The sequence below is a fragment of the Pteropus medius genome, unplaced genomic scaffold, assembly GCF_902729225.1.
Source record: "Pteropus medius unplaced genomic scaffold, Ma_sr-lr_union100, whole genome shotgun sequence".
Classification (NCBI taxonomy): domain Eukaryota; kingdom Metazoa; phylum Chordata; class Mammalia; order Chiroptera; family Pteropodidae; genus Pteropus; species Pteropus medius.
In genome coordinates this window covers 28,324,051-28,346,153 of record NW_024352787.1, presented here as the reverse complement: position 1 = coordinate 28,346,153, position 22,103 = coordinate 28,324,051, and the positions used below count along the sequence as shown (strand labels likewise).

Here is a 22,103-nt window from a genome sequence, read left to right as displayed (position 1 = left end):
TGTGTGGAGTAAGGAGTAAGTGATCCTGAAGTCCCTTCAGCTCTGATAGCCTGTGGTGAGAAGACTATACTCACAGGTGACCTTTCACTTAACAAAGAATTATAGAGCCCTTGCTGTGTGCCAGGACCCACAGCAGACACTGGGAGAGCAAGGAGGAACGAGCCAGGCCCTTCTCAGCACAGTCGAGTCAGGGAAACTTGGTGTCATAATAAATGCATTGTGAGTTTGACGTGTGTCAGTTTAACAGCAATTATTCCACCTAACCCATAAAGTGAGGTATTGTTATTTTTTATCTGTGGATGAAGAAATGGGAGCTTCGCGAATGTAAACCCCTTGCCCCAGAGCGCTTGGCCCCAGTGGCCAAGCCAGGACTCAGCGATGGTACTCTGCCGCCTCAGACCGGGGCTTTTAAACTATTGCCCAGGAATGACTCTGAAGCAGAGTTTTAGTGTCAGGGCCCCCTTTGAGAATGGATTTTTGTTTTCTTTCTTCAAAGTGACATTAAACATGATTTAAGTGTCTCGAGATACAGAGGAAAGTTTTCCATTTAAGGAACCATCACGTCCTTTGTACTTCATGGACTTTGGGTTTAATTTTACCTGAAATGTGCCATGGCTCTGTCACCGTGCCCTCATCAAGTTTATCTGGACTGGACCCAGTGCCATAGTGGCAGGAAGCCCCCGTGGACGAAGTCAGTACGGCTTCTTCCAGCCTCTCTGGTCAATCCTGGTCCTCTAGAGAAAGTCGTTCATCCTAATGTGCCTAAATGCTTTGATTGAAAGGATTTCTGGCAGCATCCTGGACTGTAGCAACCAAAACATTTCAGGAAGAAATGAATGTTTTTGCAGGTAAAGTAAGCTGTGGATGCTAGGGGTGATTAAACTCTTCATCATCAGCTAAGTACACTGTTTACATGGCACGGGTTCAGTCTTCTGGGAGTGGCCCTGCCAAGGGCTCCCTTAAGTGTGCATTCCCACATAGTCAGTCAACTCCAGCCAGCCAGGGAGCAAGCACAGGAAACTGGGCCAGCGGGAAAATGTCTGTTGGGCTTGGCTGACAGAACTCGGCAGAGAAACAGTAGAGTCCATAGACCTAGCAAAGGCCAAAACCAACCTGTTGGGTGTCTTACCAGAATCGCCAGTTTTGGAAGGTGAGCCTCCACTCAGACAGTGTCTGCTCTGCATTAGGGGCTGTGCTGGGGCTTTCTGTGGTTACTTCATTTCTGCCTCATGACACCATGGTCATTAGAGGCAGGTTTGATTATCCTCATTTTAGAGGGAAGGGAACTGAGGCTCAGAGGAGTTAGGTAATTTGCCCAAAGTTACACAGCTAGAAAATGATCAAGGTAGCATTTAATCCTAAATGTGTCCTCCAAAATCCACTCCTTTCCCCATATCCAGCTATCCGAACTTCATGTGCATTAAATGGGACAGGATATATAAAGGTCCTTTGTCAGGTATTTACAAATATTATTAGTTCAGGGCTCTATCACACCAGGCTATCTCCTTGAACCTAAACACACTGTAATATTAGAAAATACACCTGTCTCGCAGGTGAATCTATTGGGTACATAAACCGAATAGATTTTGCTTACTTTGGCCACTTGGTGTTGTCAGAAATAGAGGTCACAATGAAAGAGAGAAGTGAAGCTTCTTCCATTCCCTTATCTTTCCCCTGCTGGAGTAAGTAAAACTAAGATTAGCCTTGACTCAAGTATCTGTCTCATGGGCTGGGGGCCTAGGTACACCATCATTTCACAATGCTTCTGCATCTCATTCATGCTTAACATGAAAATGGCTGCAAGACAGAAGATCATTATCTGGCTTATTTCAGCCTCGATGTTCTAGTCTCAGTAGGAGGACTCACAAGAGTTACGCAACTTGTGATATTTCATGCAAGCAGGTTGGAAGAGAGGGGAGGCGAATGGGTTCAAAGGGACAAAGTTTAATGGGCTACTACCTCAATAACTCGTTTTTATGTTCATTTCTCCCTTTAGAAAAACACCCCCGCCACTATCATCATCTTAAGCCTTTTTTTTTTTTAATAATGTTTTTAGACCTTAGAAAGCATTCCCATGTGTTCTGTCCTGACTCCTGAGCCATAAGAGCCTCCATCCCCAAGACCCAGCCCTCATGAAGAATATAGGATGCCCTTATAGGCCCTGGAAGCCTGAAGTTGTGGGACAGACTCTCAGGACCTCGTTCTGATGCCCATAGGGACTTGTCAAACCAGAGAAAGTCAGTCCCTTCAGAGACAAGTCTTAGCCAGGGTCCTGACCTGGAACCCCCTTAGAATCACCAAGGAGTCCTGGGCCCTTATCCACTCCCGCTAAACCACAGTCCCCAGGGCAGGGCTCAGGACCCATATATTTTCTAAAGCCCGAAGTAAATCAGATGCAGCTGAGTTGAGGCCTGCACAACACGAGGGAGCGTCTCTGTGGTCCTGGCCCTCTTTGAATCCGTGGATGCTTCACCTCTCAGTAGGGACCTCAACAGCATCCGAGCTGCCTGACACTGACCTCCCTACCACTATAAAGGCTACCCCTCCTCTCAGTACCTGTTCACCCTGTCATACAACTTTTCGTCTTAGCTTGTGCCCTCAGACTAAGAAGGATATATTACCTCATCTCATTTAGCTTATGCAAACGTGAATGATTTTTGCCACTTTATAAATGAGGAATCTGTGGCCCAAGGTCAGCTTACGGTTAGGCCACATTGGGCCCCAGGTGTTGAGCAGACGGCACTTTGGGACTGCCTATCCCCAGTCCCCATCCTGGGTTCAGGGTCAGCCCTGAGAGCTGCTGTTTTTATATATATATTATTTGAACCACTCGTCCCTGATATAGTGACTTATACTTGCCTGTTGAAAAATCCCAGATCATTTTTCAGCTTGTTTTATCTATAGACTCTTTCCCTAAGAGTGCTTGAAACGGTTTTTATGGCTGGTATCCTTCAGGTTAGAAAATTGATAAATACATTAAATTAGATAACATGATTCAGTCTTTACCCACCATGAGACCGACCCGCCTGGATATCAATGCCATCGTGTCATCTGCCTGCCTCCACAAGTCCAGGCACCGCTGGTCACCCTTCTGAGCATTCACCATCAGGCACCAACATGCCTGCTCCTTGTTGAGCTGGCTTCTCAGCATCGGTCCCTCCTCATGCCCTGTTCCTTGCCCTTTCCAACCTCCATACCCATCTGTGGTGTCCCCACCCTGAAATGAATCCCCTCTTTCTTCTGACAAGATCTACTAGCCCTTTTCCTCTGTGCCCTTCTCTCCCTCCTCAGGGCTCACCTCCACATGCTTCTCTCACTGTCTTCTTAGGCGCTAACTTCCTGGCGTTGCTGGAGGACTTGTCTTAGGCCCCCTGACCTTGGTCCGGCCGAGTGTTATATAGGGTGGTACTTCCCAAACTCTCTGTGGAGAAGGACAATTTTGTTTAGATTTTTAAATTTCCAATCTGTCACAGACCGTAGTTTTATAAAAGACAATAAAAATGTCACAGCAATGTCAAACTGCTATAAACATTTCTAAACACTCTCGATTTCTGTACTTGTCTCACTGTGTACTGGCAACGAACGGTTTGTGAATTGGCACCAGTCTGTGGAGCACACTCTGACCTGAACTGGTCTGGACAGTATGTGCCTTTTAAATAAACTGGCGGGAAAGCGCTCACTGGGGCCCCAGGGCCGTGTGTGGATCTGCCAGAAGTCAAGAGAAATGCAAATCTTATTTTATGATATTATACAAATCAAACAGAAAGGAATCACTTCTTTGCACACAAAACTTTATTTTTAAGTGGTAAGGGCCTTAATTTCCTAGGAGGGAGACTTGAAAAATTATTTCCCTGGGTGACTGGCTGTCCCAAGATGTGAAAACCTCAAGACAAGCATATCGTTACTGAAATGGCATGGCTGCCCCTGCCCACTGGGGCTGCCCCTGCCGCCATTTTCCACCCCAGTATAGGCAAGATCAAGACTCGAACAGACGACAGAGAGGATAGTGGCATTCAATACTGCCGTGTGAGCTGCCCCAGGTCTCTGCTGTCACAGAGACTCAGGTAGTCCTATATTCTCCATCCCTGTCAGTCACACTTAGAAGTGCATCCGCCCTGCAGAAATGTTGCCAGAATCGTTCAGCAACCATTATTACTTTTAAAACTTAAAAAGTACTGCTTTAGTACTTAGAAAGTGGAATTATGGATTTGACTTTTTATTTTTTAAACCTTTTCCCTCTTTTGCAAATTTTCCTCAATGAGCAAATTGAGGGGAGGGGTGTTAGTTTTTTAGAACATGAATCATCAAAAGAATTTTTAAGGAGGGAACCCCAGATGTGCATCTTCCATATCTTTTAACTCTTGAAAATGCTGACTCTGAAAAATCAATTTGTCAGGCAATACCTCAGCATCTAGAGAGCTTAGTAATGAATCCAAAGGACATTGAATCTGTTTCGTGGGAGAAGATCCGAATGCTTTCAAACATCCAGAGCCTTCTCGTTTGGTATTCCCCTCGCTGGAGCACTCATCCCCCAGCCACCAGCAGGGCCCTTCCTGTCTCCTCCTGCAGATCTTTGTTCAAATATTACCGTCTCATGAGACTTTTCCTGATATCTTATTAAAAATCCCGAGTCCGACCCCATGCTCTCTCCCTGCTTCAGCTCTTCTGTGGCACTTAACACCACCCAAAACACTTTATGCTACTAATAAGTACATTTAATGGGTCTCACTCATCCTGCTAAATGGAAATGTGAAGAGAGGAATTCTGCCCTTTTGTCCATTGTTGCGTGCCTGATACACGGTGGGTCCTCTTAAATGTTTGTCGAACGGACAAATTCCAGTGGCAGCTCACCGTGCAGACAGAAAGGTGGTGTGGAGATGGCAGTCACGGGTCCGATCCAAGCAGAAGCAGGAAGTAATGCCTTACCGTGAGCTTACCATCCACATCCTCCCATCTGCCTGTTTTTGCCACAGGCGCCAACACAGCTAACCCCAAGCACCTGCCCAAGGCTGGTGCAGTTTTGTCATTTCCTTTCTCCTTCCCAGGAGCAGGCCATAGAGGTGCTGACCCGCTCCAGCCTGGAAGTTGAGTTGGCTGCCAAAGAGCGAGAGATCGCCCAGCTGGTGGAGGACGTGCAGAGACTCCAGGCCAGCCTCACCAAGCTGCGGGAGAACTCAGCCAGCCAGATCTCCCAGCTTGAGCAGCAGCTGAGTGCCAAGAACAGCACACTCAAAGTAAGGGCGCTGGCGGGTAAGGGGGGTGCTGGATGCACACACACACGTACCCTCTGCCTTCCTCCACACGTGGCCCTGCGGGGAGCCCAGGGTCGGCTGGCACAGTGGTTCTGGCTCCCCACAAACACCCTGACACTTTTGCCTCCGGCACCTGGGATGCCCACTGGGTGTAGTGACCATGGCAGGAGGCCTTGTCTCAGACTAGGTAGTCTTATTTTTGTGGTCTGCAAGGTAATGGTTAAAATTTGTTCACTTTTAAAAGCAAAAGCAACGGCTTAGATATTTCTTAGTCTGAGCTCCGACCATCAACAGAAGTTTTCCCTCCAGTGAGAACAGTATGACAAGGCACGAGGCTCCTATGGGCACCTCACTCATGAGCGTGGATATATAAGCTCCATCAGAGTTCTTCTTTGGAGGGCATCACGTCTGGAATTGTCAGCAACTATGGCAACCTTGGACCTCTGTGAGGTAGCTAGAAACAGCCCTGGAGCCCAAGCAGGGAAATGGACTTTGAACCTTCTGCCAGCTCCTGCCTGAATGGCACTTCTATCCCTTACATGCAGCACTTGGTGGAAACCCCCATCTTCAGTGCCCGCCCACCCATGGTGCTGCTGTACCACCTGAGAACTGGAGCCAACAGTGTGGACCTGGAGATTCTGTGTGCTTCTTGGGTGGGGTTGGAGTGGCTGTCAAGGCCTCAGGCCATCTATAGACACATGCTATCACTCCTGCTCGCCTGGCCCTCCCTGGCTCTTGGAGGAGGCGACGACCCAGCACACTGAAATTCAGGCTCTCCCTATGCCCAAATGAAATGAAAGCGAGAGGTGCACTGAGGGCACATTTTCTCCAAGCCCTGTGGGTCGTGCTCTCAAGCCGCAGGGCCATTTTTTTGGTCCCTCAAGCCTGCGATGTACCGTAGCAGCCCAAAGTGTCATGTTACTTCAACACACAAGGCGTTCACACAGTCAGTCTCTTTCCTCCCAGATGGAGTCCCAGTTTCTCATAATTTTGTAGCCCAAATTCAAGACCCAGAACCCTTTTCATTGTATTTTTTTTAAAATGATACTTTATTTAAGGTATTTGCAATCTGTTGAAGTTACTAGTATAATTTAAAGATAGTCCTGGGATCCTAGATTCATAACGTGTCAGAGCCAGAAGAGCCTCCTTGGAGTGTCTTGAAAATGAAGGGACAGGACCAGTGAGAGCAGGGGGCCCCAGCTCCCAGGCCAGACCTTCCCCCACTCTGCCATCGCTCCCCAGCCTGAGCAATGCCCACTCCTGCATGGCTCAGCATCCGTTTGTGGAGTGTGTGTGAATGAGTGTGTGAGTGACCGACTCATACAATGACCAAATATGGTCATTGTATACTAAATAAGGTAGATCAAATTAGTTATAAAAATGTTAGGATAACTTCTTATATAGAGTAATTTTAGAATGCAATTAGGCCCATTTGATTTTTTTTTTTTGAAATTTTTTTCTTCTCAACTCATGACCATGTTTTTGAGCCAGTACTAAGTTCCCAGCAAGTCTGTCCTCTTGGCACTCACAGCTCTCATTAGTTTCTTCTTTGCTCTTTGGGGTGGGTTTCATCCACTGCCTGAGAAACTGCTGGGGTGCCTGAGCCCCTGTGGGGAGATAGTCCTGCCACTTGGGAAAGACAGTTGAGACCTGGTCACATTTCTCATCAACCATGGCATTTATTTCTCCAGTGTGTCTTTTTCTCTCATCAGCCTGCCCAGTGAGTACCAGTACTCATTTTTTATTTCTAGATTAAATCTAATTTTCTCATGTTATAGCCATTTCTGACCCTAGCACTGGCATTATTATTAGATAATTTGCCTTTCTCTCCTTTGTTACAGTTAAAGGGTTTGACTCAAATATATTCTGCATTCGACTACATGAGAGGGAGGCCATAGACCTAACATTTTTTATTATAGAGCAATTTCTTCTAAATCAGTTAAGGTTTTAATGTTTGCCTTCACAAAAAATGAAACAGAGTTTTCATAAATTAATGTTCTTTATCCGTATCTTGGGGGAATTCTTTAATACTGTGCAGTTAATGAAACAATTCGGCAATACTTCTTCCAAAATTATTGCTCCCTTATCTTCATCTGATCTAATAATCAAAACATATTCTCTAGTAACAAGACTTCTCTGATTTTAATTATCTTAACCCCTTGTTGCCAGGAGTGAAGATCTTCCTGATACCAAACCTTCACACAAAAGGCATTAGCCTTCCCCAAAGGAATAAGGTTAATTGAATGAGATACCTTCCCAGGGCTTTTTTTTTCCCCCTAATGTGTGTAATTTATAGTCTCAGATCTAAACTAAGCAGCGATACAATTATTAGGAAAATATTTTATGAATGAGACCTGTCAAATTGACAGCCTGATGCTTTTGCTACGGGGGTCTCTGACCCAGCAGTGGTGGCCACTCAGAAGGAACAGGGAATAGCACCCGAATTTCCTGGGGGCTCTCTTTTCCTTCTCCCTCCTTGCCCCCTCGACCCCCCACCCCCACCCCCAGTTTTTTCTTTCTTGGATCATGTTATCCAGCTTTTAGGACTCTGGGCACACTGTGTGGGGCTCGATCACATTAGGATCGGTTTGCAGATGCTACAGCTTCCAGCTGTTTCAGCATCTTGGAATTGTGAGTGGCTTTGCCATGAGCATTGACAATGGTCTTTGAGACAAACGCTAACGTGGTTAATGACAGTCACGATGGGGTGTGGAGGGTTGATCTCACAAGGGCAGAAAGCATAATGGGCAGAATCTTGAGATTATTGAGTCTTGAGCTTATGGGGGTTTCCTCCACCAGTACGTTCTGGTGGTGCACTCCGTAGTGGAATAGATTTGGGGACTAATTGGTCTGCCTTCTCCAGCACTTTGAAAGTCTCCATCTCTTTGCAGTTGATATTTCTTCCCTTCGCTTAGAAAACTGATTTGTAATTTTTTGAGGCTAAATTGACAGTTGGATGTTTACCAATCTTTCCTTGTGTTCCACTTTGTCAAGCCAAGTTCACCATAAACACATCACTCTCCACATATAGCATTACATCCTCTAACCTTTAAATAGACATGTAAACAGACTCAGAAGTAGAAGATATTTCTTCCTGCCTAATCTGACAAGTGCTCAAGCACAGCGCCACTTGTAAAGGATAATTCTGTATTCGTAATTAATGAAATAACCCAACTGCCATTACAAGGCTGCTATTTTTGATCTCTCTATTTTGTGGTCTTCTGTTGAAACACTTTAAAACAGAGGCAGTATAATTAGGCAGTCACCTGCATTGTGCTCACTATAGTACAGAAAATAATGCTACCAAAAGCTTCAATTTTAAATGGTATTTATGGGAAAGGCTAGCTAAAATAATTCCAGTCTCCCATAGGAAGAAATTATATTTTTGGGGAGGTGTATTCGAATCACCTGCTGGACTATCTCTAAACCACACTGTCTCCCAACCCTCTGCACTTGCACCCCACCTCCTAAGGTGCTCATGGGTTCTCCTGAGCCACTGTGGAGCATGCTGTGTCCCTCAGGAGGTTGGGATAGGGGAAAAAAAAAAAAAGACTGATAGCTGCTTCTCTAGAGCCATTCAGTGCCTTTAATTCTGGACTCTGCTTCTTTGATTACATAAGTTCCCCCACCAAGCAGTGTGTTTACTCTGCACAGAGACTGCCCTTGATAATATTTTAACAAGCATCTTTATCGACATTTCAGTGTATAAAGCTCTAACATCCACATCCCATTTGACTCTCGCAGGGTGAACAGAAATGATGGTGATCGCTACCTTGTGCAGGAAGTCACTGAGGTTAGGAGAGGCCACACCCTGTGGTGTCTAGCCCATGGCTATAGAGGAGAGGCCCGTGTATGTCCCTCCGCCGCACTCACCTACCTTCCACGAAGGGAGATTTAACCCGGGTGTCACGAGCAAGTTCTAAATCAGCATCTTGGTAACAGAGAGCCCAAAGCCGAGCTTCCCAGAGCCTTGTCCTGATTAGGTCTTAAAGGCACTGTGAACAGATTTGAGGAGAGGACAGAGTGAGCCATCCATAGGGAGGAGGAAGGGCGAAGGTGGCCCCATGTGAGGGGAGAACAGTGGAGGCAATCTTGACAAAAACCTGGCTACAGGCCTCAAGGCCTATGTTGTGATCGAGGTGAGAGCTAGAGGTCACAAGTGGATTCCTATAAAATCCCTGTAAACCAGTGGATGTTACTGGAAACGCTTTAAGGAGCTAATTAATTATTCTAAGATGAATCCTCTTGGAAAGACACATGTGCCCCTAGTCACTTGATGAGTAAATGCAGATATTTCACTTGTAGCACGTCCCCAGCTTGTGGCACCCTTAGCTGGCCATTACTTGCAGTGTCCAGGTAGTCTGTGTTGGGCCCAGACCAGGAGGGCCCGACACAGACTACCTGGACACTGCAAGTAATGGTTGGCTCCCATCCACTTGTGCCTGGGTCACACCAGGATCACAGCTCGTGGAAGCTGGAGGTGACCTCTGACAGGGTTGCCACATAGGGCTCCTTCTTTTCTGTCCAGAGCCACACTTCTCCAGCCTGCAGCAAGCCCTCTCCCATAACTGTCACTCTCTCCACCAACCTCCTATCTGGCCTTGAGGGTCTCCTCTTTTTGTCTGTCGTTATCAGCATTGCTGTAATGTGTGCACAGCACCCCCCGGCCATCCCTAAGCTTCTCCCTCTTGCCCAGCAGCAATAGATCCTGTATTTACATACATGCTACCTCTCACTGAGGAACTGTGGAGACCAGAGACAATCCCGTTCATGTAAAAAGGAGGTGCACACTTCCTAGTCCTGAACCCCAGTAAAGCAGAGTCAGCTCTAGGGGCTCTGCCTCAGACCCCTGCCCAGGACCAGGGAACCCAGTCACACTTGCTCAGCTCTGACTGGTGGCCTTTCAGCCCCGGGCTCCAGGTGAGGACCAGGGGTCGTACACCGATGCCTGGGCTGTCAGTCTTCAGACAGCACGGCTAAGAGCCTGGCTCTGATCAGCTTGGAGGAAAAAACTGAACGTAAACTGTAACACAATTGCCTTCTCACCCATAGTCTGTTTTGTTGCAAAGAGGTGTTGTGCCTTGACCCCTCCCTGTGCAACCTGGATGATGAAGCTTTTCCAAGGGTCTTTCCATTAGTCTCCCGTGCCAGACGTCCCTTAAGTCGGTAGCCCTAGAGCACGGAAAGCCCTGTGTTACAACTGGACTAAGACATATCTTTTGTAAATGCAGTGCCTAATTTGCTGCACACCAAAATACTTTGGGAATTTTAAATTAAATTCCCTTATCATTTGTCTTAGCCAGGATTTTAAGAACTTCATGTAGATTCTTCTAGCAGTTCAAGAAACATTTGATGCATACCTAAGTTCTATTAACCGCACATACGCTCTGTATTACTAAAGGTATGTGACCTATATCATGAAGCAGCCATGTTTGAGGGCCACTCGGCAGCCTGCGCTTGCTCGCCCTACATTTCTTCACCATCGCCCTTTGAAAACTCTCTGCACTTTCCACGTGAGGAGCACTCAGCCCAACAGGCTACCCCCTGGGACAGGCCTCACTTTGCCAAGGTCAAATTGTAGGACTTGATGATTCTTTTTCTTTCTTTGGGCAGATGGATAGATACCTCTGCAGAGTGTTGCAATACTCAAGTAATTGGGTTCTGCATATGGGATACAGAACCAAGCATAGAGTCTGGCCCATCCCATGAGCATTAGAGAAATCGGAGAGAAGTCTTTTTCTAGAGAGAACAACAGACTGGAGCACCTGTTGCTTTTTCCAGATTGAGTCTTCGAAAGTAGAATTTCTGAGTACCCAGCAAGGAGTTTCTGGTCAAAGAACCAAGCCGAGGACACTCAGTCTTCTTTCCACGATGGGCATTTTTAGTACCAGAGGCCAGTGTTCGGTCCCACACCACAAGCGTGGCTCTGAGTCATGGCACTCCGGTGACACCTCGGTGAGGATAAGCTAAAGGTGCTTGCAGGTCAGGACAAGCTTTGTCAGGTAGCCCCACCAGTCCTCCGTCCAGTTGTCTGTCCACCAAGACAAAGATGTCATCAGAGGTTTACAGCTATGGTCTTGGGTTCTTAATTAAGCTGCCTGTCCATAGGTGGCAGAAATTTAGTGGAAGCTGTTTAGTTCTCAGTGAATACTCATATCCAACCAGATTACACAGATTCCAGTCCTATAGCCTTCTGATAAGGCCCGATCTTAGGTCTACAAAGAAGACCCACAGCTGTGCTCTCAGGGAGATGGACTGGGACTTGGCAGTGATGAAGGCCCCGCATTGAAGGCCTCGTGTTACCAACATCTGCACCAGATCCTTGCCTTGTGCCCCTAAGCTCAACCCATGAAGATAATTGCTGCTATCCCATTCCACAGATGACAAGTTTATTAACATGCCCAAAGTGACGAGTTTACTGACATGTCCAAAGTCACTCTGCTTATAAGGGACAGAATTGACTACAGTTTTAATGCCATGCCAGGTTCTGAAGTCTCCGTATTTCCCCTCTTGCCGCTTTTCTTCCTGTCTTTCTCTTGATCGCTCAACATGATCAAGTTTTATGTGTGTTGACTGTCCAGCGTCAGTGAATTCCTCAATCTGAAGGGTGCTTTTGTATCCCCGCAGCACTGGATAATCTTTTGTTAGGAAGGACTGGCACATTAGCACTTCCTGCTATTCCACTATAGGGAGAAGAATGAAATAATCACTTCTTCATGAGCACCTTCTGAGAATCTTTTATCGGAAAATAAGTGCATGCTACCACCTGTTTGATTATGGCTGAGGAACCATTATGATACATAATGTTGACACGAAGTCTTAAAAAGGAACTAGGGCGGTGCACTTTTATGCAATGGAAAATACAAAAAAAAAACACACACACACACACACACACAAAACAAAACAAAAAAAACTACCAGCAAATGCAATAGGAAGAGATGGGCTAAATGAATTTTGTTTACGAAACACCTGAATTCTTGAAACAACAGGCAGGGCAGGATTCAGGTGAATGTCCAGGCTGATGGCCAGATGGGCATCTCCTTTCCCAGCTCTAGAATGTTCTCGGTTGGCTTCTAACTGTGGCTGGTCAAGCAGAACCTGAAAAGCAACTGGAAGCCCTGTAGGTGGGAAGGTGCTTTGATTAAAACACTGGATTTTGTTCACCCCAAGCTTGGAAATAAGCCAAATCATCAGGACCTCCCCACCCCCAACCCCACACCCCCAGCTGGGTCTTTGTGTTTTATGTTATGCTGCCTCTTTCCCCCACAGAGCTCCCTTGCGGGGAGGTCAAAGACAAACTAGTCCAAAGCACCTTCATATAAGGAAGCACCTCTGCTGTCTACCTATGCCAAAGATCTTCCTGTCAAGAAAGCCACATGGAGCTCTGTGCAGAAACAGGCTCCTGAATGCCCAGTGAACACACAGACTTGAATGGAACACATCAGAGCATCATCCTACCTGTGAAACGTGCTGTCACTCCCCTGAGCCCCCAGGCCAGAGCCCCTCACCTTTCCTCTAAAAGGCCATCTAGAGCCAGGGAATCAGCTACAGACCTTCCCTGCAAGACTCAGACAACTGTCAGAGAACCCATGACCACCCAGCTAAATGGGCCTCTGCTCCTAAGATCCCCACATCTCGAGGAATCTGGAAGTACACGTGCTTTTTCCTGATACCCATCAGATGACAGCCTCAACAACAAAGGGGCTTGTATCTCTTCTTAGCAGGGTCCCACTAAAGGTGTTGACAACAGACTGTCTCCATCAGCTAGCAAAACATATTTTGTGAAAAGCCACATGCTGCTTTTAAAATGCTAGGAGAGCTTCTCTTCATTCTGTTTGTCATTTCATGGTATTTCATACAAAATGGCCTTTTCTTTGTTTTCCACTTTTGCAAAGCTTTTTTCTTCAACTTTCATCAAGTTTATGTTACAACTTTATATTGTGTGAGTGTGTATGCACATGCACGCCTGTGCACAGGCACCTGTGTCCACTAACACACACTCACACCAGACCAGAGAGTGAAGGACAAAAGACAACACTGCACGTTGTCAACTTTCATTTGTATGTGTTTGTGTTCCCTCTCAGGGACGACTGGATGTTTTACAGAGGATGTAGTCGGTGAAACCTGTATAGTGCTTTTGGCCTGCCTTAACAGAATATCATAGACTGGGGGAATTATAAACAACAAACATGTATTTCTCCCAGTTCTGGAGGCTGGGAATTTTAAGATCAAAGCACTAGCAAATTTGGTGTCTGGTGAGCGCTCCCTTCCTAACTGCCTTCTCACTGTGTCCTTACAAGGCAGAAGGGGTGAGGGGTCTCTTTTATAAGGGCACTAATCCTATTCATGAGGGCTCCACCCTCATGACCTAATCACCTCCCAAAAGGCCTCACTTTCAAATACTGTCACAGCGGGGGTTAGGATCTCAACATATGCATTTGGAGGATGGACACAAACATTCAGTCCATAGCAGAGTCCATCTACCTGTTTCAACATGGCAACTAATAAAATCCTCTCTGTTTTCAGCAACTGGAAGAAAAACTCAAAGGACAGGCTGACTATGAAGAGGTGAAGAAAGAACTAAAGTAAGTGTGGAGATGCCTGCTCAGCCTTTCACAATCCAGTGCTCACTGGAGACATTTGCTTAAAAAAAAAAAAAAAAAAAAAAAAAGCCATGCCAGTGAGGGAGAAGCCACAGGTCCTTGCTCTCAGCTTAGGCAGACACTTCGCAACTGGGCTATGTTCTGAGCTGCCCACCGCTGTGGCTGTCTGCACCGAGGCGTGTGCCTGAATTCTTTGGACTCTTTATAAAACTGTGCATTTAAAGTATGCCAGTATGCCCAGAATCAGGGGAGATGTTGCCATTACAGATATTACAAAATATGAGCTCGTTTTTCAGCTCTAAGCTCCCCATACAGAAGCAGAGCAGGAAAACGTTTGCCATTTGAAAGAGTACACATGGCCACACGTCTCCCCGGCCACCTGGCCTGCAGAACTTTTCTTCTCCCAACCTCGAGTTCCTCATCCGAGAGGCAACACCTGAAAGCCTGTTGTCCCTTCAGTGCTAATGCTTACATTCTCAAGCTTAGATGTTCCTTCTTCAGGCCCCACTGCCCAGCCTGTCCCTTCCACCTCATACTCCTTCCCCAGAGCCTGCCCTTGGCCCTCTTGCATTTTCTAGACCCTGGTCCCTACCTGTCCCCAGTTCCAGTGCTCTCAAGCTCATGACCTTCTCACCCAGCCTGTTGCTTATGGGCAGCCCCCCCACAGTGCACACGGTTCCCCTCGTCCTCCTGCCTGGTCTCGCAGAGTCTCCCCTGGGCTTCCCCTGCCTCCGGTGCAGGTTATCAAATCCTGCAAGAAAGTCTCTCTGGTGTGTAGACCCGGTCTCAGTAGGCTGTGTTTTCTCCACAGCTACTTATGGGCTCTGCACTGCCCCAGGGACCCTTCTGTGCCCTCAGCGCCCTCTTCTGTCCCCAGCTGAGCCCTAACCCCTTAGCAGACACCCTGGTGTTTTGCCCTACAGAGGAGGTAGACGTCTGCATCTTCCTCCTTTGCCTTGAAATCACTCCTCTGGTCCTGGCTTCTCCTGTCTCTCCAGGCTGACCCCTCCACCTGGAGCCTGGCTCCCTTCCTTCCTATTCCTTCCTGCTATTCATTCTATCAGCTCCTTTCTCTCTTGCTGACATTTTAAATTTCTCCTTTTAAAATAAGCCTACACCCACTCGCCATGCTGTTCTTTGTTTTTGTAATTCTGTTCCCTCAGGTTTGCTAGAAAAACCCATCGGAAGGGATCTTTGACCTTCTTGCCACCATATCCTGCAGTAGCCTTCCCTCAGTCATGACCTCCAGCCTCCCTGGTGAGGTGCCTCCAGGTGCTCCCTTCAGTTCTCTGTAGACTCATTCCCTCTGGTCACAGACGGCCTCTGCCAGTAATGTCTTGGATGACCTCTTAACCTCTCTCTAGGCTCTTCATGCTCTGTACTAACCCCCCACCCCATTTTCAACTTAGGATCTATATTTTTTTACCTGATTGATCTTCTGTACCTGCCTCCTCATCCCCGTGCTCCCTTCCTTTCCCTCTTCTTCCCCCACTCAAGAGAAAGAAAATGTGTGCCGTCCTCTAGTGTTGCATAAGAAGGCCTTCACCCAAGCCCCCCGCTCTCCCCACGCCGAGGGCAGTCCCACTCCCACCCTCCAAGCTCGCCTCCGTTCCTAGGAACCAAGGCTTCTTGACTCCAGCCGGCAACACATCCCTGGTCCGTACCTGACCCTCTGTCCGCCTGCCAAGCTGGCCCTCCCCTCCTCCCAGAGCAACCTTCCACCTTCCTGCCAGCCCTTTCTGTTGTATCTGCACACTGCAGCCCCCACCACAGCATGTGTTTGGAAGCTGCCCCACTTGGTGGCTTTTCTGATTAAATGTGTCCTTGGCCTCCCACTTCCTAGTGATCCAAGTGCCTTTTCAGACACAAGTCCACATTCTCATCCCATTTGTGCCCCCAGAGTCCCCACACCCCCAGTGGTTTGTTAAGTATCCTCCTTCAAGACCCTTCTCAAACTCTTAACAGAGACCCTGTCTCCAGCCCAGCGAGTCTCTCCTGCCCAGGGCCCCCACAGGCTTCCTCTTTCCTGTGCTATCTGGATTTTGTCTTCTGCTGAAAGAGCCCATAGTGTTCTTGAGGGTGAGGAGAAGAGTGGTTCTGATTCTCCCGGGTCGGGCGCATAATAGGTCGTTGGTAAATATCTGCTGGATAAATGAAAAGACACTGGTGTTTTTAGTATAAACTTAGAGACTCACTTAGTCTTCTCTTACATGATCCTCAAGAAGCTCTCAGACAAGAATATAGTGGTGAACAACAGATGGCCACCAAGAAAAGACAAGTTGCATACTTCATCGGATGTAATGGGACCGAGATTTTTAGTGTTTCCAATAGCTCACTATGAAATAAAATTATATGGTTTATGCCATTAGCTCCTTATCATTCGGTTTGTTTAGTTTGCATGACAAGGACCAGTTTCTCTAAGGTTACAACCTTAGAGAAACTTAGAGCAGCCAGCTGCTTGCTTACTGAACCTCAAGGCGGCCCTGGCAGAGAGTGATCTCCTGGGGCCCTTGGCATTTTTACATACCGTATTCTTTTAGTGACACTTCAGTGGAGGTTAAAGAGGGCAGAAGCTAAAGTCACTGCTACGAGAATGCTGGGAGAACGCAGGTGGCCATGCCTGGGACGGGCAGCCCACTCTCATTCTCACCTGTCCTCATGTGTGAAGAGAGTACCCACGTGGACTCACTTGCCCTTTCCTCCCATAGACTCACAGAAAGAAAGCCGTGTCCGTGCTAAAGGAATGCTGGAAACAGCAGTCCTGAGCACCCGAACTCAATCAGCTCTCAGACCTGTTGAAACAGACCAGAAATTAATGTGATTTCAGTGATAAGGAGAACAAAGAAATAAACCTGCTCTCCCACACCTTTGCAGTGGTGTTTCTTCCCAGACCTGGGGCTGCAGAGAAGGTCTGTGCCAGCTTTTGAGCCATCCAGTTGTTGGACCTTGCTCTTTGCCGATTTCCCGTCCCCAGGTGCCCACAGTGAACGTGTGGGGCGGCGGCCCTGGGAGGGGTGCTGAGGTTTCTCTCTCTGGCTTCCTTGTTCCAACTCTTTCATTCCGCTAAGCTTTACAAATGCATTCTACTTGCAACAATGTTATGTCTGTGTTCAACTTTAAAATTATACTCTGAACAGACCTGGTGTGATTCCATATGGAATGATTTACATGCTGGGCAAGAAACTTTTGCTGGCCAACTGCTAGTTGCATACTTATTCTAGAGACTCTATCAGATTATAATGCTGCCAGGGAAGTTGTTAAAGTTGTCAGTTCCTCCGTTCCTGGAGAGCAGGAAATTGTGATGTTGATGCTCATTAGTGTGGCTGTTACCAGAGGTATGAGTAGGAAATAACCACTCTGTCTTGCTCTTCGCAGTATTCTGAAATCCATGGAGTTCGCACCGTCCGAGGGAGCTGGGACACAGGTACAGGGTCTCACTTTGCTTTTAGTGTGTGTGTGAGCATCAGCATGGCCACGGTTGCTGTTCATCCCCAGGCGAGCTTCACCATCTTGATATTTCTGAGAGACTTCTCACTTATAGCTGACCAGTAATTCCTCAAGAATGTTTAATCAAATTAAAGCAAGTTATTTTTATTTAAAAAGAAGAGTTAGTGTTTTCCAAACTGATAACTCAATTCAAGTGAAGTCGTGATTTAACTTGGTACTAAGGGCTTGGATAAAAACAATTTCACATTGTGTTAAAAAGCAGCCCAAAAAGGACTGGCTTAGGAACTTTTATTTACTGTCTCACTTGAAGAAGGTACAGGGGTGGGCAAGGTGACAATGGCAACCTGGTGGCCAATTAAAATTTAAGTTATCAAATGGGATCCTGTGCCTGGTGCCCAGAAGGCAGCTGACTCTTTGTGGTTGGCACCTTTACCAATGATATTCTAACAGGTGTGTGGCTCTGCAGCCAGTGCTACTGCCAGATGAGGCACAGGTTTAGACTACTTGAATTTGGGGACAGAATAGAGAATAGTTAATTGTCTAGGAAAAGAAAAATTACTTCAACTGAAATGAATTCTTTTGGAAAGGAATTTGTGTGTTTTCCACACATATGTCGAGCCATCTTCAGGAGAAGGCATGTTTCTATAACGTGTTGGAGTCAGTTGGGTGGAAAACGATAAGGGCAGGGGTTGTGGGGTCTGGTGGCCCTAAGGGGTGGGGGGGGTCGCCAGCCCACAGTGAGCCCCCCTCTGCCCTGTCTAGGACGCATCCAAGCCCCTAGAGGTGCTGCTGCTGGAAAAGAACCGCTCGCTGCAGTCCGAGAACGCCGCACTGCGCATCTCCAACAGCGACCTGAGCGGTAGGTTGACAGGAGTCTCGTGTGCCGTGCTCAGTCCCTTCCGGGGGTCGAGGAAGAGGATTGTAAACCGTGAGTCTGGGCCGATGCATGACGGGAGCATCACTGGTTGATGAGAACCTTGACTAATGAGTGTTTGGTCTCCTCTTCATCCTCCTCACTGCTCCCCTCCCTCCCTCTCCCGCCTGCTTAAAGGTGGTCAAGGTGAGACGTGTGGCCGCAGAGCGTCTGCGGAGGTCAGTTAGAGCCAGTGTTGCAGGAGATCACAGGAGGGACACTCGGAGGATGTTGGCTTTCTGATCTTTTCCTAGTTGTGCGGCCTCTCTCGTGGTGTCTCTGGGGGCTGCTGACAGGCTTAGCCCTGCCCCTCCAGGCTCAGTGGAGCTTTTCTTCCTTTGTCAGGTTTTCCTTGGGAACGCATTCCCCATCCTTAGCCTTTCTTTGCTCATCCCAAAGTGGTGGCGTCACTGACTGCTTCTGGTTTTGGCAGCTGGTAAACCGGTTTAAAAGTGTCTCAGGCTCCGATGATATTTCATTCTTAAAATGTGCGTGCCTTCGATCGAGTGGACTTGGTACCGTGCATTCGCCTCAGAGCAAGTGGTGTGAGAGAATCCGTTGGTCCCAAAATGTCAGTGTTTGCTGCTCCTCAGGTGGGGGCCTCCTGGGAATAGCTCGAATGCTAGAGGCCCAGTCAGAGGCCTACGACCTGTCAACTCTTTACTGTGTGTGGTACCGGCTCCTTGTCACTTTAGGAATTTGAATCTATGTCAAGGGGACTCTCCAGGCTGCAACGTACAAGAAAGGTGCAAACATGAAATGCATGTTGCTTGTTTCCGGGGGGCCTCGTTTGGCTGATTTAAAAATTCAATTGAAAAACAAACCAACACACCTCATTGGCCCTTGTAAAATCTGCACTTTTTTTTCCCTTTGTGGGGCAAACTTTGCATTTTAGTCTTGGTTTTTTTTCCCTTTTGAATCCCCCATAATGCATTATGTTTGCCCTTCCTTGTAGGGTCAGCCAGGAGAAAAGGGAAAGACCAGCCTGAGAGTCGGCGTCCTGGACCTTTGCCGGCCCCCCCTCCTTCTCAGTTGCCCCGCAACACGGGGGAGCAGGCTTCCAATACTAATGGTACACACCAGTTCTCACCAGCGGGGTTAACTCAAGACTTTTTCAGCTCATCCCTGGCAAGCCCCAGCCTACCCCTGGCTTCTACGGGAAAATTTGCACTAAACTCTCTCCTCCAACGACAGCTAATGCAGTCCTTCTACTCCAAGGCCATGCAGGAAGCAGGAAGCACAAGCATGATTTTTTCAACAGGTCCATACAGCACAAACTCCATATCTTCCCAAAGTCCATTACAACAAAGCCCAGATGTAAATGGCATGGCCCCGTCTCCCAGCCAGTCAGAAAGTGCTGGGAGCGTCTCCGAGGGCGAGGAGATAGACACTGCAGAAATCGCCCGGCAGGTGAAAGAGCAGTTGATCAAGCACAATATTGGACAGCGCATTTTCGGACATTATGTCTTGGGACTGTCTCAAGGGTCTGTGAGCGAGATTCTGGCCCGGCCCAAGCCATGGAATAAACTGACCGTTCGCGGCAAGGAGCCTTTTCACAAGATGAAGCAGTTCCTCTCGGACGAGCAGAACATCTTGGCTCTTCGCAGCATCCAAGGCAGACAAAGAGGTGAGAGACTTTCATGGGTTGGCGCCAACATGTGAGCCCGTCAGAGTTGTGTGTGCATGTCTGTGTGTGTGACGAAACATTTGTGCATCAACATCAGGTAAAATTCTCTCCAGTTCTACCATTTCCAGACTTCCAAGGGTCAACTGGCATGAGCTAAAGCTGTTAGATATGGGAGGTCTGGCCTCTGAAATGTGCTCAGCACCTCACACATAGTAAACTCAGTATTTCAATACTATGTATTGAATCGGAGGGAATTGCATCACTAAACAGGACCACTGACCTGTTTAGTGTCCAGTGGTCCGATTGGCCTTGGGTGCAGGCCTCGCGTGGGGAGGAGCCCTTGGGTACCACCCAGCCCTAGAGCAGCAGCAGCAGCAGCAGCAGCAGCAGCAGCAGCAGCAGCCAGGGTTGCTCCTCACACAGAGCTGATTCCGTGGGTGTATCAACCACTGTCCTCTCCTCTTCACACCGCACAGAAAAGGGTGTGTCTTGTGGGCAGCTCCCTCCCAGGGCTTATTTTCTGTTAGTGATTTGTTTAGCATTGTGAGCAGAACACGCCTGCCTTGAGTAAAATACGTGAAAGTTTTATTAAAACACCCTTCCTACCTCCCATAAAAAAATTAAAAGTCAGTCATATCCTTAATTGAAAGAATTCCCTCCCTCGCTAACAGGGGATCATTCTGCTAAATCAACAGTGATGGAGAGAGGTGATCGTATCAGACACATTTAAAATACCCTGAAATACAAGTTCAAAACAAACGGAGAAGGGAGACATTTCAAACAGTGTCAATTTGGACGGAGCACATTGAGCTTGTTATGGCTCTGTTAACTGAAGTTGACTGTCTTTGGATGATTAACGTGAGCTTTGTCCTGGGGACTGGTGGGCGATTTGCTTGGCAGCAGTGCTCCCTCCGTTTGCCCCTGGTGGCGCTGGTGCCGCAGGCCACTCCTTAGGTCTATCTGATCTCCTTTTGCAGCAGCACCATGGCCTCTGTGGCCAGTCAGCCAGGGAAGGGCCTCTCAGAAGTTTCTAGTAGCTCCCAAGTTGCACAGGAAGCCTTGAGCCCTCTCCGTAGTGACAGGCGGCTCAGATTTCATGTCACGCAGCCCATATCGTCAACACCGCCATCCCCCTGATTGTTTTGTTCTTACCACACTTGTTTTTCAACAGAGAATCCAGGCCAGAGCCTGAACAGACTATTTCAGGAAGTACCGAAACGAAGAAATGGGTCTGAAGGTATGTTGCAGGCAGGTGTTTTTCTTTGCAGTTAGTAACCTAGGAAGCAGCATGTCATTAGCTGTGTATTTGGGTTAAAACTGTGCAGTGTGATTCTGGCCTGGAACCTGATGGAAAAACAGAGCTAGTAAGTATAAAACAAAGCACGGGTTCAAGTACGCATGGCCCCTTCCTCCTGAGCTGCCTGCACTCTACCGAGTGCAGAAGAGGTGAGAAGTGGGCGCCACCGCTAAGAATTAATCCCAAGTAAGAATCCCAAACCCCTTCAGATTCAAATTCCGCCTTTCTCATTTTCTCAGAAGCAGGTGAGAGAATAACAATTGTTGCTCTGAGAAAAATCAGGTGACTAAGTCAAATGAGATACTGCTGCTTCCTTGTACTTTCTTTTAACTCGGAGCTGTGTTAAAAGTGCTATGGAGTGGACAAATTCCAAACATAATCAGTTTTCCTGTGGGCTCTAGTGAGCCAACTTCCACTGCACTCCTCGGAGTTTCATCTTTAATGGGGCTTGGTCCCAGTGCTATGCTGGTTTTTAAATGGCTTAGTGTGGCGGTTCCTATTTAGGGAGGTAATAAAAAGTTAAAACGTGGACAGGTTCCAGAAAGAACTGGGGCCAGACCCTGGGCCATGGTAGCTTCAGTGCATCTGGGCATGGGGCTACTCTGCGAGCATCACCATGCAACTGAAAGACTGAATTCTTGTCCTTTAGAGATTTCTGCAGGCTCCTTTCCTCGTTCATAAATTTTCCAAGACAGTAAGTGATAATAGATCTAAAATTTGTAAGTTAAGCCTTCAGTTTCTTCCAAATGATTGTTATAGCCTCATCCCTTTATTCTCCTTTCCCATTTTTTCCTTTTGAGATACCGGTCTCATCTACACATACAGAACCTCGAACACAGCCCCATGCCAAAGTAGTTGTTGGAGTTGCTTTTAAATGACTCACGAAAAGCATTGCCTTTTAACCCTTCATCTTTTTTTATACCGAATTAAATGATTTGCTCTCCCTGGTCCCAGCCTATGGGTG

At 47.4% G+C, this 22,103-nt stretch overlaps 1 protein-coding gene across 13 annotated transcripts in view; it reads left to right on the top strand.

Moving 5' to 3' along the window:
- Positions 1–22,103, top strand: part of CUX1 (cut like homeobox 1) — a 339,895-nt gene that overhangs the window by 253,747 nt on the left and 64,045 nt on the right. For 2 of the 13 annotated variants that reach the window (XM_039848989.1, XM_039848993.1), the window contains exons 11-16: positions 5,046–5,234; positions 13,779–13,837; positions 17,231–17,279; positions 18,065–18,161; positions 19,171–19,842; positions 21,014–21,079. In XM_039848989.1, the coding sequence (XP_039704923.1) occupies positions 5,046–5,234; positions 13,779–13,837; positions 17,231–17,279; positions 18,065–18,161; positions 19,171–19,842; positions 21,014–21,079 (1,132 nt within the window). Of the gene's footprint in view, positions 1–5,045; positions 5,235–13,778; positions 13,838–17,230; positions 17,280–18,064; positions 18,231–19,170; positions 19,843–21,013; positions 21,080–22,103 lie in introns of all 13 variants that reach the window. The other 11 variants (XM_039848995.1, XM_039848997.1, XM_039848994.1 and 8 more) reach the window with 7 other exon arrangements.